We start from the raw sequence: 19797 nt of genomic DNA on the forward strand, positions 1-19797 counted from the left end.
TGTCACCACTACCATCACCACTACCATCACCGCTACCAGACAACTGTCCCCACTACCATCACCACTACCAGACAACTGTCCCCACCACCATCACCACTACCAGACAACTGTCCCCACTACCACTACCAGACAACTGTCACCACTACCCGACCACTGTCCCCACCACCATCACCACTACCAGACAACTGTCCCCACCACCATCACCACTACCAGACTACTGTCCCCACCACCACCACCATCACCACTACCTGACTACTGTCCCCACCACCATCACCACTACCCGACTACTGTCCCCACAACTATCACCACTACCAGACAACTGTCACCACTACCATCACCACTACCCGACCACTGTCCCCACCACCATCACCACTACCCGACCACTGTCCCCACCACCATCACCAGACAACTGTCCCCACTACCATCACCACTACCAGACAACTGTCACCACTACCATCACCACTACCAGACAACTGTCCCCACCACCATCACCAGACAACTGTCCCCACCACCATCATCACTACCCGACTACTGTCCCCACCACCATCACCACTACCACTACCAGACAACTGTCACCACTACCCGACCACTGTCCCCACCACCATCACCACACAACTGTCCCCACCACCATCACCACTACCACTACCCAACTACTGTCCCCACTACCATCACCACTACCCGACTACTGTCCCCACTACCATCACCACTACCAGACTACTGTTCCCACCACCCGACCACTGTCCCCACCACCATCACCACTACTACCAGACTACTGTCCCCACCACCAGACTACTGTCCCCACTCCCGACTACTGTCCCCACTACCTGACTACTGTCCCCACCACCATCACCACTACCAGACAACTGTCCCCACCACCATCACCACAACCAGACTACTGTCCCCACCACCATCACCACTACCAGACTACTGTCCCCACCACCATCACCACTACCAGACTACTGTCCCCACCACAATCACCACTACCAGACTACTGTCCCCACCACCATCACCACTACCAGACCACTGTCCCCACCACCATCACCACTACCCGACCACTGTCCCCACCACCATCACCACTACCAGACTACTGTCCCCACCACCACCACCACTACCAGACAACTGTCCCCACCACCATCACCACTACCAGACTACTGTCCCCACCACCATCACCAGACAACTGTCCCCACTACCATCACCACCACCAGACAACTGTCCCCACTACCATCACCGCCACCAGACAACTGTCCCCACCACCATCACCAGACAACTGTCACCACTACCAGACAACTGTCACCACTACCCGACTACTGTCCCCACTACCAGACTACTGTCCCCACTACCAGACTACTGTCCCCACCACCATCACCACTACCAGACTACTGTCCCCACCACCATCACCACTACCAGACTACTGTCCCCACCACCATCACCACTACCAAACTACTGTCCCCACCACCATCACCACTACCAGACCACTGTCCCCACCACCATCACCACTACCAGACTACTGTCCCCACCACCATCACCACTACCAGACTACTGTCCCCACCACCATCACCCGACCACTGTCCCCACCACCATCACCACTACCCGACTACTGTCCCCACCACCATCACCACGACCAGACTACTGTCCCCACTACCATCACCACTACCAGACAACTGTCCCCACTACCATCACTGTCACCACCAGACTACTGTCCCCACTACCAGACTCTGTCCCCACTACCAGACTACTGTCCCCACTACCAGACAACTGTCCCCACCACCATCACCACTACCAGACTACTGTCCCCACCACCATCACCACTACCAGACTACTGTCCCCACCACCATCACCACTACCAGACTACTGTCCCCACCACCATCACCACTACCAGACTACTGTCCCCACCACCATCACCACTACCAGACTACTGTCCCCACCACCATCACCACTACCCGACTACTGTCCCCACCACCATCACCACTACCAGACTACTGTCCCACCACCATCACCACCACTGTCCCCACCACCATCACCACTACCCGACTACTGTCCCCCCACCATCCACGACCACCACCATCACCACTACCAGACAACTGTCCCCACCACCATCACCACTACCAGACACTGTCCCCACTACCAGACTACTGTCCCCACCACCATCACCACTACCAGACTACTGTCCCCCCACCAGACCTGTCACCACCACCAGACTACTGTCCCCACCACCAGACTACTGTCCCCCACCAGACTACTGTCCCCGCCACCAGACTACTGTCCCCGCCACCAGACTACTGTCTCCACCACAATCACCACTACCCGACGACTGTCCCCACCACCATCACCACTACCCGACTACTGTCCCCACCACCATCACCACGACCAGACGACTGTCCCCACCACCATCACCACGACCAGACGACTGTCACCACCACCCGACTACTGTCCCCACCACCATCACCAGACAACTGTCCCCACTACCCAACTACTGTCCCCACCACCATCACCACCACCACACTACTGTCCCCACCACCACACTACTGTCCCCACCACCAGACTACTGTCCCCACCACCAGACTACTGTCCCCACCACCAGACTACTGTCCCCACCACCAGACTACTGTCCCCACCACCAGACTACTGTCCCCACCACCAGACTACTGTCCCCACCACCAGACTACTGTCCCCACCACCAGACTACTGTCCCCACCACCATCACCACTACCAGACTACTGTCCCCACCACCATCACCACTACCAGACTACTGTCCCCACCACCATCACCACTGTCCCCACCACCATCACCACTACCAGACTACTGTCCCCACCACCATCACCACTACCAGACTACTGTCCCCACCACCATCACCACTACCAGACTACTGTCCCCACCACCATCACCACTACCCGACTACTGTCCCCACCACCATCACCACGACCAGACTACTGTCCCCACCACCATCACCACTACCAGACTACTGTCCCCACTACCATCACCACTACCAGACTACTGTCCCCACTACCAGACTACTGTCCCCACCACCATCACCACTACCAGACTACTGTCCCCACCACCAGACTACTGTCCCCACCACCAGACTACTGTCCCCACCACCAGACTACTGTCCCCACCACCAGACTACTGTCCCCACCACCAGACTACTGTCCCCACCACCAGACTACTGTCCCCACCAGACTACCGTCCCCACCACCAGACTACCGTCCCCACCACCAGACTACCGTCCCCACCACCCGACTACTGTCCCCACCACCATCACCAGACAACTGTCCCCACTACCATCACCACTACCAGACAACTGTCACCACTACCATCACCACTACCAGATACTGTCACCACACCATCACCACTACCAGACAACTGTCCCCACCACCATCACCCTCACCAGACCACTGTCCCCACCACCATCACCACTACCAGACTACTGTCCCCACCACCATCACCACCTGTCCCCACTACCAGACTACCAGACTACTGTCACCACCACCATCACCACTACCAGACACTGTCCCCACCACCACCACCACCACTACCAGACTACTGTCCCCACCACCATCACCACTACCCGACTACTGTCCCCACCACCATCACCACTACCAGACAACTGTCACCACTACGACCAGACACTGTCCCCACCACCATCACCACTACCAGACAACTGTCCCCACCACCATCACCACCATCACCAGACAACTGTCCCCACACCATCACCACTACCAGACACTGTCACCACTACCATCACCACTACCAGACAACTGTCCCCACCACCATCACCACTACCAGACAACTGTCCCCACCACCATCATCACTACCCGACTACTGTCCCCACCCCCACCACCATCACCACTACCACTGACTACTGTCCCCACCACCATCACCACTGCCCAGACTGTCCCCACCACCATCACCACACTACTGTCCCACCATCACCACACCAGACTACTGTCCACCACCATCACCAGACCACTGTCCCCCACCACCAGACACTGTCCCCACCACCAGACTACTGTCCCCACCACCATCACCACTACCCGACTACTGTCCCCACCACCATCACCCTACCAGACAACTGTCCCCACCACCATCACCACTACCAGACTACTGTCCCCACCACCATCACCACTACCAGACCACTGTCACCACCATCACCAGACACTGTCACCACTACCATCACCACTACCAGACTACTGTCCCCACCACCATCACCACTACCAGAGACTACCAGACTACTGTCCCCACCACCATCACCACTACCAGACTACTGTCCCCACCACCATCACCACTACCAGACTACTGTCCCCACCACCATCACCACTACCAGACTACTGTCCCCACCACCATCACCACTACCAGACTACTGTCCCCACCACCATCACCACTACCAGACTACTGTCCCCACCACCATCACCACTACCAGACTACTGTCCCCACCACCATCACCACTACCAGACTACTGTCCCCACCACCATCACCACCACCAGACTACTGTCCCCACCACCATCACCACTCACCAGACTACTGTCCCCACCACCATCACCACCACCAGACTACTGTCCCCACCACCATCACCACTACCAGACAACTGTCCCCACTACCATCACCACTACCAGACAACTGTCCCCACCACCATCACCACTACCAGACAACTGTCCCCACCACCATCACCACTACCCGACTACTGTCCCCACCACCATCACCACTACCAGACAACTGTCCCCCACCATCACCACACCAGACTACTGTCCCCACCACCATCAGACCACTGTCCCCACCACCATCACCAGACAACTGTCCCCACCACCATCACCACTACCAGACAACTGTCACCACCCCACCACTACCAGACAACTGTCCCCAGCACCATCACCACTACCAGACAACTGTCCCACCACCATCACCACACCAGACAACTGTCCCCACCACCATCATGTCCCCACCACCATCACCACTACCACTACCAGACTACTGTCCCCACCACCATCACCACTACCAGACAACTGTCCCCACCACCTCACCATCACCACCACCACTACCCAGACTACTGTCCCCACTACCATCACCACTACCCGACTACTGTCCCCACCACCATCACCACTACCAGACTACTGTTCCCACCACCCGACCACTGTCCCCACCACCATCACCACTACCAGACTACTGTCCCCACCACCAGACTACTGTCCCCATCACCACTACCCGACTACTGTCCCCACCACCATCACCACTACCAGACAACTGTCCCCACCACCATCACCACAACCAGACTACTGTCTCCACCACCATCACCACTACCAGACTACTGTCCCCCCACCCACCGACTACTGTCCCCACCACCATCACCACTACCAGACAACTGTCCCCACCACCATCACCACAACCAGACTACTGTCCCACCACCATCACCACTACCAGACTACTGTCCCCACCACCATCACCACTCACCAGACTACTGTCCCCACCACTATCACCACTACCAGACAACTGTCACCACTACCATCACCACACCGACCACTGTCCCCACCACCATCACCACTACCCGACCACTGTCCCCACCACCATCACCAGACAACTGTCCCCACTACCATCACCACTACCAGACAACTGTCCCCACCATCACCACTACCAGACAACTGTCCCCACCACCATCACCACTACCAGACAACTGTCCCCACCACCATCACCACTACCCAGACTACTGTCCCCACCACCATCACCACTACCACTACCAGACAACTGTCACCACTACCCGACCACTGTCCCCACCACCATCACCACTACCACACAACTGTCCCCACTACCATCACCACTACTACCAGACTACTGTCCCCACCACCAGACTACTGTCCCCACTACCCGACTACTGTCCCCACTACCCGACTACTGTCCCCACTACCCGACTACTGTCCCCACCACCATCACCACTACCAGACAACTGTCCCCACCACCATCACCACAACCAGACTACTGTCCCCACTACCCGACTACTGTCCCCACCACCATCACCACTACCAGACAACTGTCCCCACCACCACCACCATCTACTGTCACCACTACCATCACCACTACCCGACTACTGTCCCCACCACCATCACCACTACCAGACTACTGTCCCCACCACCATCACCACTACCAGACTACTGTCCCCACCTACCATCACCACTGTCCCCACCACCATCACCAGACTACTGTCCCCACCACCAGACTACTGTCCCCACCACCATCACCACTACCCGACTACTGTCCCCACTACCATCACCACCACCAGACTACTGTCGCCACCACCATCACCCGACTACTGTCCCCACTACCATCACCACCACCAGACTACTGTCCCCACCACCATCACCACTACCATCACCACTACCAGACAACTGTCCCCACCACCATCACCACTACCAGACAACTGTCCCCACCACCATCACCACTACCAGACAACTGTCCCCACCACCATCACCACCCCAACTGTCCCCACTACCATCACCACTACCAGACTACTGTCCCCACCACCACCACCACCACTACCTGACTACTGTCCCCACCACCATCACCACTATCACCACTACCAGACAACTGTCACCACCACCATCACCACCACCATCACCACATCACCACGGACTACTGTCCCCACCACCATCACCACTGTCACCCACCAGACCACTGTCCCACCACCATCACCACTACCAGACAACTGTCCCCACTACCATCACCACCTCACCAGACTACTGTCCCCACCACCATCACCACTACCAGACTACTGTCCCCACCACCATCACCACTACTGTCCCACCCACCACTGTCCCCACCACCATCACCACTACCAGACAACTGTCCCCACCACCAGACTACTGTCCCCACTACCCGACTACTGTCCCCACTACCCGACTACTGTCCCCACTACCCATCACCCTACCAGACAACTGTCCCCACCACCATCACCACTACCAGACTACTGTCCCCACCACCATCACCACCACTACTGTCACCACCATCACCACCCAGACACTGTCCCCACCACCATCACCATCACCACTACCATCACCACTACCCAGACTACTGTCCCCACTGACCATCACCACTACCAGACTACCACCATCACCACCATCACCACTACCGGACTGACTACTGTCCCCACCATCACCACTGCCCTACTACCATCACCGCTGCCAGACAACTGTCCCCACCACCATGTCCGGGGTGCTGTCCACCACCATGGGGCCACCAGACTACTGTCCCCACACCATCACCACTACCAGACTACTGTCCCCCACCATCACCATCACCACTACCAGACACCACCAGACTGTCCCCACCACCATCACCCAGACAGCTGTCCCCACCACCATCACTGACCACTGTCCCCACCACCATCACCACTACCACTACCACTGTCCCCACAGCCATCACCACTACCGGACAGCTGTCCCCACCACCATCACCACTACCAGACAACTGTCCCCACCACCATCATCGCCAGACGGCTGTCCCCACCACCATCACCACTACGACAACTGTCCCCACCACCATTACCAGACTACTGTCCCCACCACCATCACCACTACCCGACTACTGTCCCCACTACCATCACCAGTGGACTACTGTCACCAGACAACTGTCCCCACCACCATCACCACTGCCGGTTGGTGCAAATCGCCGCTGTGGAGAAGATCCTGCCACCACGCCTGTCCCCACCACCATCACCACCACCACCCCTCCTGTGCCTCCGGACTACTGTCCCCACTACCATCACCACTGCCTACTGTTCACTACTGTGTCCCCGCCGCCGGGCTGCCTACTGTCAGACTGTCCCCACCACCATCACCACTGCCAGACAACTGTCCCCACCACCATCCCACTACCGGACTGCTGTCCCCACCATCACCACTACTGTTCCCCCACCAGACCACTGTCCCCACCACCATCTGCCCCGGAGGTCCCCCACCACCACTGCCCCACCACCATCACCACCAGACCTGTCCCCACTGACCACCAATCACCGGACCTCCACCATCACCCACCTGACTGCTGTGCCACTATCACTGGACAGCTGTCCCCACCACCATCACCACCCGGACTACTGTCCCCACCACCATCACCACTACCAGACTACTGTCCCCAGTCACCACCTACTGTCCCCACCACCATCACCACTGCCAGACTACTGTCCCCACCACCATTCTGCCGGACTGCTGGACCACCATCACCACTGCTGTCCCACCACACCACATCAAGGACTGTCCCCACCCCCAGACAGCTGTCCCCATCACCATCACCACTGCCAGACTACTGTCCCCCCACCATCACCACCACCAGATTCTGTCCCCACCACCATCACCACTGTCTTGGACTGTACACCGCCCCACTACTGTCCCCAGACCAATCACCGGACTGTCCCCACCACCTGCCACATACTGTCCCCACCACAGACACCACCAGACAACTGTCCCAGGACTACCTGTCCCCACATCACCACTACTGTCCGCCACCACTGCTGTCTACTGTCCCCACTGCCCTGCCGGACTACTGTCCCCACCACCATCACCACTACTGTCCCCAGACCTACCAGACTACTGTCCCCACCACCACCACCATCACCACCAGACAACTGTCCCCACCACCACCACTGCTGTCACCACTACCAGACTACTGTCCCCACCACCATCACCACTACCAGACTACTGTCCCCACCACCATCACCACTAGGACTACTGTCCCCACCACCATCACCACTACCAGACTACTGTCCCCACCACCATCACCACTACCAGAGCTGTCCCCACCACCATCACCACTACCAGACTACTGTCCCCCACCATCGGACCACCATGACACCATCACCAGACCACTGTCCCCACCACCATCACCACCACCATCACTACTGTCCCCACCACTGCCAGACTACTGTCCCCACCACTACCAGACACTGTCACCACTCACCACTGCCAGACTACTGTCCCCACCACCATCACCACTACCAGACAACTGTCCCCACTACCATCACACTGCCAGACTACTGTCCCCACCACCATCACCACTACTGTCCCCACCACCATCACCACTAGACTACTGTCCCCACCACCATCACCACCAGACAACTGTCCCCACCACCATCACCACTACTGGACTACTGTCCCCACCACCATCACCACTACCAGACAGCTGTCCCCACCACCATCACCACTACCGGACTACTGTCCCCCACCACCATCACCACTACCAGACAACTGTCCCCACCACCATCACCATCACCTGTCCCCACCACCATCACCAGACTGTCCCCACCACCATCACCACTACCCGACTACTGTCCCCACCACCATCACCACTACTGTCCCCACCACCATCCCAGACAACTGTCCCCACTACCATCACCACTACCAGACCGTCCCCACCACCACTGTCCCCACCACCATCACCACTACCAGACTACTGTCCCCACCACCATCACCACTGTCCCCACCACCATCACCACTGCGGACTACCACTACCTACCAGACTACTGTCCCCACCACCATCACCACTACCAGACTACTGTCACCACTACCCCACCACCATCACTGTCCCCCGCCACTCACCAGACGTTGTGTCACCACTGTCCACTGTCCCCACCACCATCACCACTGCCAGACTACTGTCCCCACCACCATCACCACACCAGACTACTGTCCCCACCGGACCGGACACTGTCACCACCTCACCACTGCCAGACTACTGTCCCCACCACCACCATCCCAGACAACTGTCCCACCACCATCACCACTGCCAGACTACTGTCCCCACCACCATCACCAGACAACTGTCCCCACCACCATCACCACTACCAGACTACTGTCCCCACCACCATCACCACTGCCAGACTACTGTCCCCACCACCATCACCACTACCAGACTACTGTCCCCACCCCCACTACGGACACTGTCCCCACCACCATCACCACTACTAGACTACTGTCCCCACCACCATCACCACTGCCGGACTACTGTCCCACCATCACCACTACCAGACTACTGTCCCCGCCACCATCACCACCACTACTGTCCCCACCACCATCACCATCACTGTCCCCCACCCACTGCCAGACTACTGTCACCACCATCACCACTATCCAGACACTGTCCCACCACCATCACCACCCAGACTGCTGTCCCCACCACCATCACCACTACCAGACAGAACTGTCCCCACCACCATCACCACTGCCGGACACTGTCCACCACCATCACTACCAGACAACTGTCCCATCACCACCAGACCACCACCTGTCACCATCACCACTACCAGACAACTGTCCCCATCACCACCGGATCACCACTACCAGACAACTGTCCCCACCACCATCACCACACCAGACAACTGTCACCACCACCATCACCACTGACTACTGCCACTCCCCACCACCATCACCACTACCAGACCACTGTCCCCACCACCATCACCAGACAACTGTCCCCACCACCCACCACCACCATCACCACTACCAGTCCCACCACTGTCACCACCATCACCAGACTACTGTCCCCACCACCATCACCACTACCAGACAACTGTCCCACCACCATCACCACTACCAGACTACTGTCCCCACCACCATCACCACCATCAGACACTGTCCCCCGACCCCCACCATCACCACACCCGACAACTGTCCCCACCACCATCACCACTGCCAGACTACTGTCCCCACCACCATCACCACTACCAGACTACTGTCCCCACCACCATCCCCAGACTACTGTCCCCCCACACCACCACCATCACCACTACCAGACCACTGTCCCACCATCATCACCACTGTCCCACCACCCACTGTCCCCACCACCATCACCACTACCAGACAACTGTCCCACCACCATCACCACTGCCAGACCTGTCCCCACCACCATCACTGCCAGACACTGTCCCCACCACCATCACCACTGCGGACACCACCACCATCACCACAACTGTCCCCCCACCACCATCACCACTGTCCCCCCCACCACCATCACCCTACCATCACCACTCCAGACACTGTCCCCACCACCATCACCACTGCCAGACTACTGTCCCCACCACACCACCATCATCACCACTACTACCAGACTACTGTCCACCAGACTACTGTCCCCACTACCCGACTACTGTCACCACTACCCAGACACTGTCCACCAGACAACTGTCCCCACCTACCCGACCACTGTCCCCACCACCATCACCACTACCAGACAACTGTCCACCACTACCACCATCGCCACCAGACCACTGTCCCCACTGTCCCCACCACCATCACCACTACTACCAGACATCACCACTGTCCCCACCACCATCACCACTACCAGACTACTGTCCCCACTACCATCACCACTACCCGACTACTGTCCCCACCACCATCACCACCACCAGACTGTACTCACGACACTCCCACCACCATCACTGTCCCCACCAGACTACTGTCCCCACCACCCACCACCACCAGACTACTGTCACCCACCTACCAGACTACTGTCACCACATCACCGACTACTGTCCCCACCACCAGACAACTGTCCCCACCACCATCACCACCACCATCACCAGACTACTGTCATCACCCAGACTACTGTCCCCCACCATCACCACACCAGACAACTGTCCCCACCACCACCACCATCCCCACCACCACCAGACTACTGTCCCACCATCACCACTACCCACTACTGTCCCCACCACCATCACCACTACCAGACTACTGTCCCCACCACCATCACCACCACTACCATCACATCACCACTGACTACTGTCCCCACCACCATCACCACCACCCGACTACTGTCCCCACCACCATCACCACTACCAGACTACTGTCCCCCCACCACCATCACCACAACTGTCCCCACCACCATCACCACTACCAGACTACTGTCCCCACCACCATCACCACTACCTGTACCCCCACCAGACTATCACCATCACTACCAGACTACTGTCCCCACCACCATCACCACTACCAGTCCCCACTATCCTACTACTAGACAACTACTGTCCCCACCACCATCACCACTACCAGACTACTGTCCCCACCACCATCACCACCAGACTGTCCACCAGACTACTGTCCCACCACCATCACCACACCAGACAACTGTCCCCACCAGACTATCACTGTCCCCACCACCACCATCACCACCACACCAGACTACTGTCCCCACCACCATCACCACTACCCGACTACTGTCCCCACCATCACCACCATCACATCACCCCAGACTACTGTCCCCACCACCATCACCATCACCAGACTACTGTCCACCACCACAGACACTGTCACCACCATCACCACTACCAGACCACTGTCCCCACCACCACTGCCCACTGTCCCCACCACCATCACCACTACCGGACTACTGTCCCCACCACCATCACCACACTACCACTACCAGACAACTGTCCCACTACCATCACCACTACCAGACACTGTCACCACCACCATCACCACTACCAGACAACTGTCCCCACCACCATCACCACTACCAGACACTGTCCCCACCACCATCACCACTGACTACTGTCCCCACCACCATCACCACTGTCCCACTACCATCACCACTGTCCCCACCACATCACCACTGCCAGACAACTGTCCCCACTACCATCACCACTGTCCCCACTACCATCACCACTACCACGACAACTGTCCCCACTACCATCACCACTACCAGACTACTGTTCCACCACCCGACCACTGTCCCCACCACCATCACCACTACTACCAGACTACTGTCCCCACCACCATCACCACTACCCGACTACTGTCCCCACTACCCGACTACTGTCCCCACTACCAGACACTGTCCCCACCACCATCACCACTACCAGACTACTGTCCCACCACCAGACAACTGTCACCATCCACCACCAGACCACTACCATCACCACCACCAGACTACTGTCCCCACCACCACCACCACCATCACCAGACAACTGTCACCACTACCATCACCACTACCCGACTACTGTCCCCACCACCATCACCACTACCAGACTACTGTCCCCACCACCATCACCACTACCAGACTACTGTCCCCACCACCATCACCACTACCAGACTACTGTCCCCACCACCATCACCACTACCAGACTACTGTCCCCACCACCATCACCACTACCAGACTACTGTCCCCACCACCATCACCACTACCAGACTACTGTCCCCACCACCATCACCACTACCAGACTACTGTCCACCATCACCACTACCAGACCACTGTCCCCACCACCATCACCACTACCAGACTACTGTCCCCCACCATCACACACCATCACCACATCACCCGGACTACTGTCCCCACCACCATCACCACCACCAGACTACTGTCCCCACCACCATCACCACTCACCAGACTACTGTCCCCACCACCATCACCACACCCGACCACTGTCCCCACCACCATCACCAGACAACTGTCCCCACCACCATCACCACTACCAGACAACTGTCACCACCCATCACCACACAGACACTGTCCCCACCACCATCACCACTACCAGACTACTGTCCCCACCACCATCACCACTACTACCAGACTACTGTCCCCACCATCACCACCACCAGACTACTGTCCCCACCACCATCACCACCACTACCAGACTACTGTCCCCACTACCATCACCACTACCAGACTACTGTCCCCACCACCATCACCATCCCACCACCCACCACCACTACTACCAGACTACTGTCCCCACCACCATCACCACTACCAGACTACTGTCCCCACTACCACTGTCCCCACCACCATCACCACTACCAGACAACTGTCCCCACCACCATCACCACCACCAGACTACTGTCCCCACCACCATCACCACTACCAGACTACTGTCCCCACCACCATCACCACTACCAGACTACTGTCCCCACCACCATCACCACTACCAGACTACTGTCCCCACCACCATCACCACTACCAGACTACTGTCCCCACCACCATCACCACTACCAGACTACTGTCCCCACCACCATCACCACTACCAGACTACTGTCCCCACCACCATCCCACTACCACTGTCGCCACCACCATCACCCGACTACTGTCCCCACTGTCCCACCACCAGACTATCACCACCTCACCAGACTACTGTCCCCACCCCCACCACCACGCCACCACCATCACCAGACTACTGTCCCCACCACCATCACCACTACCAGACTACTGTCCCCACCACCATCACCACCCAGACTACTGTCCCCACCACCATCACCACCCGACTACTGTCCCCACCACCATCACCACTACCAGACTACTGTCCCCACCACCATCACCACTACCAGACTACTGTCCCCACCACCATCACACTACCAGACTACTGTCCCCACCACCATCACCACACCACTAGACACCCGACTACTGTCCCCACCACCATCACCCGACTACTGTCCCCAGACATCACTACTGTCCCCACTGTCACCACCATCACCCGACTACTGTCCCCACCACCATCACCCGACTACTGTCCCCACCACCATCACCCGACTACTGTCCCCACCACCATCACCCGACTACTGTCCCCACCACCATCACCCGACTACTGTCCCCACCACCATCACCCGACTACTGTCCCCACCACCATCACCCGACTACTGTCCCCACCACCATTACTGTCCCGACTACTGTCCCGACTACTGTCCCCACTAACCGACTACTGTCCCCACTAACCGACTACTGTCCCCACTACCATCAACACTACCCGACTACTGTCCCCACCACCATCACCACTACCAGACTACTGTCCCGATGCCCGCAATACAGACATGCTGGCTGGCACATGCACACACACCATCAAGTGGCACATTTATAGGCGTACACAGACACTCTTCGTCACTAACTAGCTGGCACATACACATATGACCAAAGGTATGTGGACACCTTCTCGTTGAACATCTCATTCCAAAATCACGAGTATTAATATGGAGTTGGTTCCCCCCTTTGCTGCTATAACAGCCTCCTCTCTTCTGTGAAGGCTGCAGGGACTTGCATCCATTCAGCTACAAGAGCATTAGTGAGGTTGGGCACCGATGTTGGGCGATTCGGCTTGGCTCGCAGACGGCATTGCAATTCATCCCAAAGATGTTTGATGGGGTTGAGGTCTGGGCTCTGTGCCGGCCAGTCAAGTTCTTCCACACGATCTCGACAAACCATTTCTGTATGGACCTCGCTTTGTGCACCGGGTACATTGTCATGCTGAAACAGGAAAGGGCCTTCTCCAAACTGTTGCCACAAAGTTGGAAGCACAGAATCGTCTAGAATTTCATTTTATGCTGTAGAATTATTTATTTTATTTTTATTTTACCTTTATTTAACCAGGCAAGTCAGTTAAGAACATATTCTTATTTTCAATGACGGCCTGGGAACAGTGGGTTAACTGCCTGTTCAGGGGCAGAACGACAGATTTGTACCTTGTCAGCTCGGGGGTTTGAACTCGCAACCTTCCGGTTACTAGTCCAACGCTCTAACCACTAGGCTACGCTCCCTTCACTGGAACTAAGGGGACCAAACCATGAAAAACTGCTCCAGACCATTATTCCTGCTCCAACAAACTTTAAAGTTGGCACTATGCATCCAGGTAGGTAGCGTTGTCCTGGCATCCACCAAACCCAGATTCATCTGTCAGACTGCCAGATGGTGAATCACTCCAGAGAACGTGTTTCTACTGCTCCAGAGTCCAATGGCGACGCGATTTACAGCACTCAAACCGACGCTTGACATTGTGCATGATCTTAGGCTTGTGTGTGTGTTTGCTCAGCCATGGAAAACCATTTCTTGAAACTCCCGACGAACAGTTCTTGTGCTGACGTTGCTTCCAGAGGCAGTTTGGAACTCGGTAGTGAGTGTTGCAACTGAGGAAAATATATTTTCACGCCCTGAGCGCTTCAGCCCTCGGCGGTCCCGTTCTGTGAGCTTCTGTGGCCTACCAACTTCACGTCTGAGCTGTTGTTGCTCCTAGACGTTTCAACTCCACAATAACAGCTCTAGCAGGCCAGAAATTTGACAAACTGACTTATTGAAAAGGTGGCATCCTATGACAGTGCCACCTTGAAAGTCACTGAGCTCTTCAGTAAGGCCATTCTAATGCCAATGTTTGTCTATGGAGATTTCATGGCTGTGTGCTTCATTTTATACACGAGTCAGCAATGGGTGTGGCTGAAACAACCAAATCCAATACTAATTTGAAGGGGTGTCCACATACTTTTGTATATATAGTGTATATGCGCGATTACACACTAACTGGCGCACATATGCATGCACACACAATTACAGCATTTTATTCAGCGAAGAGCCTCAGATACCATCAATACAGAGCACACGTTTCTGCATTATACATGCATGCACATCTGGGTGAGGGGCGGAACTCGGGGATGGAAGAGGGAGAGAGGGAAGATCAAGCAGGCAGGGGCTTGGGTGTGTTGGAGAGATTAAGAGATGGAGGAGCATGGATGCCAACCTTGAGTCTCTTCCCTCTAGGATTCTGTCGGCGTGGTCACTGATGACTTCCTGTCGCAGATAGTAGAGCATACGGACCCTCAGGAGAACTCTGTGGGAGGGAGAGAGAGGGGAAAGAGATAGAGGAAAGGGGGGGAGATATATATAGAGAGAGATTGGAGGGAGAAAAAAAAGATACGGAGAGAGGGGGAGGGTAAAAAAAAAAGAGTGAGTTTTTAAACTCTGGTTCGTGCACGTGTGCCAGCAGCAGTAGCTGGGTAGAGCGACAGTAGTGGCTCTTTGGCACGAACCCCTGCCCATCCATCATGCTGCCAGGCCTGATCAGCCACGCTGCGCACCAGCCCCCGCGCCTGACAGATGGCACCACATAATCACCCCTGTGTGTGCCGCCTTTCACCCACATCCAACAGGTCTGCCTGGCACCTGGCCTGGCGCCAGCCTCGGCCCCAAAAACCTGGCCGTCGCAAAATCTCCCCAACAACAGCAGAGTAGAAAGAAGAAGAGCGGAGAGGAGAAGAGTTTGAGTAAATAGGACACTGCCTAGAACTAAACAAAAGACTGAAGTGAAAAGTGTGTTGGTGTTTGTCACTAGCAGCTCATGGGGAATAGGATTACTGGGGACTATGTTCTAAATGAAACCTCCATGTGTGGAAACTGGGTGTTTTGTGTTTGGTTTGAGGTTCGAGGTCAAAGGGCTGACAAAAGGCTCACTTCTTCCTGTGGCATTTGAACTACAGTGTTGGGGTTAGAGGTCAGAATTTGGGGTTAAAGGTCAGTTGTGACTTACTTGTTACAGTGGTGTTTGAGGTGTCTCTTGTAGCTGTCCTCCTGCAGTAGCAGGTCAGGGTTACAGCTGGCCAGCCACTCTGCCCTGGGGAGCTGGGGAGGGGCAGGTGGGGCTGGTTTCCCCTTCTTCCCCTTACGACCCCGCGGTACTGGAGTAGACAGACCTACAAGGGGGGGGGGGGAGTATTACAATGGGCAGACTCACAGGTTCAAAATGTCAAATTCAGGTGACATCTCTTTAAACAAGAGACCTGGGTTGGACAAGTCTATTATCAGCAAATACTTGATTATTTATTTAAACAATTTAAAATGGCTATTTGCAAACTATAATTGAAAGCAATAGCAACTAATTGGGCCAATTGGAGTCCATGTTTTTTTTTTACCAATCAGACTCTAGTGTTGGCTTCTGAGTGAAACCAATGAGGATTAAGGTCAAACAAGACAAGGAAGTTCAGAATCTGAACCAGTTGGAACCAGACCGCCACAATGTTAGAGTAAGGTCAGGTCAAGAGTCGTGGGGAGGTGGGCTTGAGTGAGGGAGCGACTTAAGTGGTGGGACTGAAAAATCCTATGGAATTCAATGGATGTTTATTCACTCTACTCCTACAAGTGGTTATTGGGAAGGCCTTGCGGAGCAGTTCATCGGGGTGTTACTGAGTGGAAAGTGTGTGTTTGTTATGTTGTAGCTAAGCTATAGTTGTGCTGCGTTAGGAGTGTGTAGGGATACATACCGGAGTGGTTGGTGAGTGTGCGGCTCTGTCCGTCCTCAGAGGGCGTGATGAGGTCCCAGATGAAGCGCTTGATGTTCTCGTCGCCACGGTAGTGCAGAAGGCAGTAGGCCAGCAGGGCGCGGCAGATGGTCTCCACGTCTTGTTCCTGCAGGGGCCGCTTGAAACGCCCGCGGGACAGGACGTCTCCCCAGCGACCCCACCTAGCAGGGAGGAGAGAGAGAGGGAGGGGAATTTAGTCTGGAGTATTATCATTTATCCTGATGATTGACATTTACAGTCTCGGGCTGGGAGGTTTCATATTGTTACATCCCTCCCTATCCACTACAGTAAATGAAGAGAGGAGGGGGTAGGTGTGGATGGGGCTGTGTTATGTCTGGCTCTCTGAACTTCAACCACGGTCCGATGTCACACCGCGATCTGATTCCGTGACACAATTCGTTCATGACCTGTCTAGACCACTGGGTTATAGGGCAAATTATAGAGCCACCACGTCTGAGGACTCTTCCCCATTCAACTGACATCCCATCTCCCTACCGTGGGTGACCCAGAGTAGAACACCAACAAGTGACAACCGACCGAAGACTCGTCTCTCCCTAAATGCTTTTACACAACAGTGAGATAACCCTAGTTGGCATTCAACCCACCAACACCTAAATTCTAGTACAATCAATTTGACTCTCTGTGTGTTTGTGGGTCGATGGAGACTAGGTCTGGGTTAGGGAAGGGGATAGAGAGAGGGAGTCAATGGCAGCAGCGTCAGTTGAGGGGAAGAGTCCTCAGACGTGGTGGCTCTATAATTTGCCCTATAACCCAGTGGTCTAGACAGTTGTCGAGTCGGTCGGATTGTGAAAAACAACCCCACTGCTGGTCAGACGTGTTTGGTGCGTGCAGCCAGCCGTGATCTGTGACTGTAGAAGGCAGTCGGGCAGGGCGACTAATAGTGTGGGTGTGTGTGATTGGTTCACTGTGCGGGTGTGTGTGATTGGTTCACTGTGCGGATGTTGGGTCATATTAGGAGTGCATGCAAGATGGATCTGGGCTCGTGTGTGTGCAAGTATGCAGGCATGTTTAATGGTCCCATGCGTGTCGGAGCCTCAGATTGCTGTGTAAGTTAAATGACCCTACATGTGAGTGGACACGCATTAGCACTCTGTGACCATTATTTCCCCCCAGACCACCTCAGCATGTGTTCAGCCACTGAGGTAAGCACACACCCTAGACCTCATCATACTTCAAGGACCTGGCAGCCAATAAAACAGACAGGATATGAGATCTCTCAGGTGGACTTCCTGAGCGAGAAGATGTAGATATGGTAATATCCCTCTGGTAGGCTTGTGGCAGTGTCTGACATATTTCTTACATCCCCCCTGCAGTCTCAGGAGTCTAGAGGTAGACATTGGAATGGGCACGTCTCCATACCAAATTTACCACTATGGCAAAACCAAGTCTATCGCCTAGTCTCTTGAGCGTGAGTCCTGGCCAGCTCTACCGCTATCTCTCTCAGAATGACCTTCTTGATCCAAATCAGTCAGGTTTCAAGACTAGTCATTCAACTGAGACTGCTCTTCTCTGTATCACGGAGGCGCTCCGCACTGCTAAAGCTAACCTCTCTCCTCTGCTCTCATCCTTCTAGACCTATCGGCTGCCTTCGATGCTGTGAACCATCAGATCCTCCTCTCCACCCTCTCCGAGTTGGGCATCTCCGGCGCGGCCCACGCAGTTGCGTCCTACCTGACAGGTCGCTCCTACCAGGTGGCGTGGCGAGAATCTGTCTCCTCACCACGCGTCTCTCACCACTGGTGTCCCCCAGGGCTCTGTT

General features: G+C 55.7%; 1 protein-coding gene across 6 annotated transcripts in view; it reads right to left on the reverse strand.

Moving 5' to 3' along the window:
• LOC118381149 (chromodomain-helicase-DNA-binding protein 7-like) overlaps positions 1-19797 on the reverse strand; it is a 147002-nt gene that overhangs the window by 29266 nt on the left and 97939 nt on the right. For all 6 annotated transcript variants that reach the window (XM_052463550.1, XM_052463551.1, XM_052463547.1 and 3 more), the window contains 3 exons: positions 17979-18178; positions 17249-17411; positions 16463-16552 (listed from right to left, as the gene is read on the reverse strand). In XM_052463550.1, the coding sequence (XP_052319510.1) occupies positions 16463-16552; positions 17249-17411; positions 17979-18178 (453 nt within the window). The remainder of the gene's footprint in view (positions 1-16462; positions 16553-17248; positions 17412-17978; positions 18179-19797) is intronic.

Source organism: Oncorhynchus keta, chromosome 15 (genome assembly GCF_023373465.1).
Source record: "Oncorhynchus keta strain PuntledgeMale-10-30-2019 chromosome 15, Oket_V2, whole genome shotgun sequence".
NCBI lineage: Eukaryota > Metazoa > Chordata > Actinopteri > Salmoniformes > Salmonidae > Oncorhynchus > Oncorhynchus keta.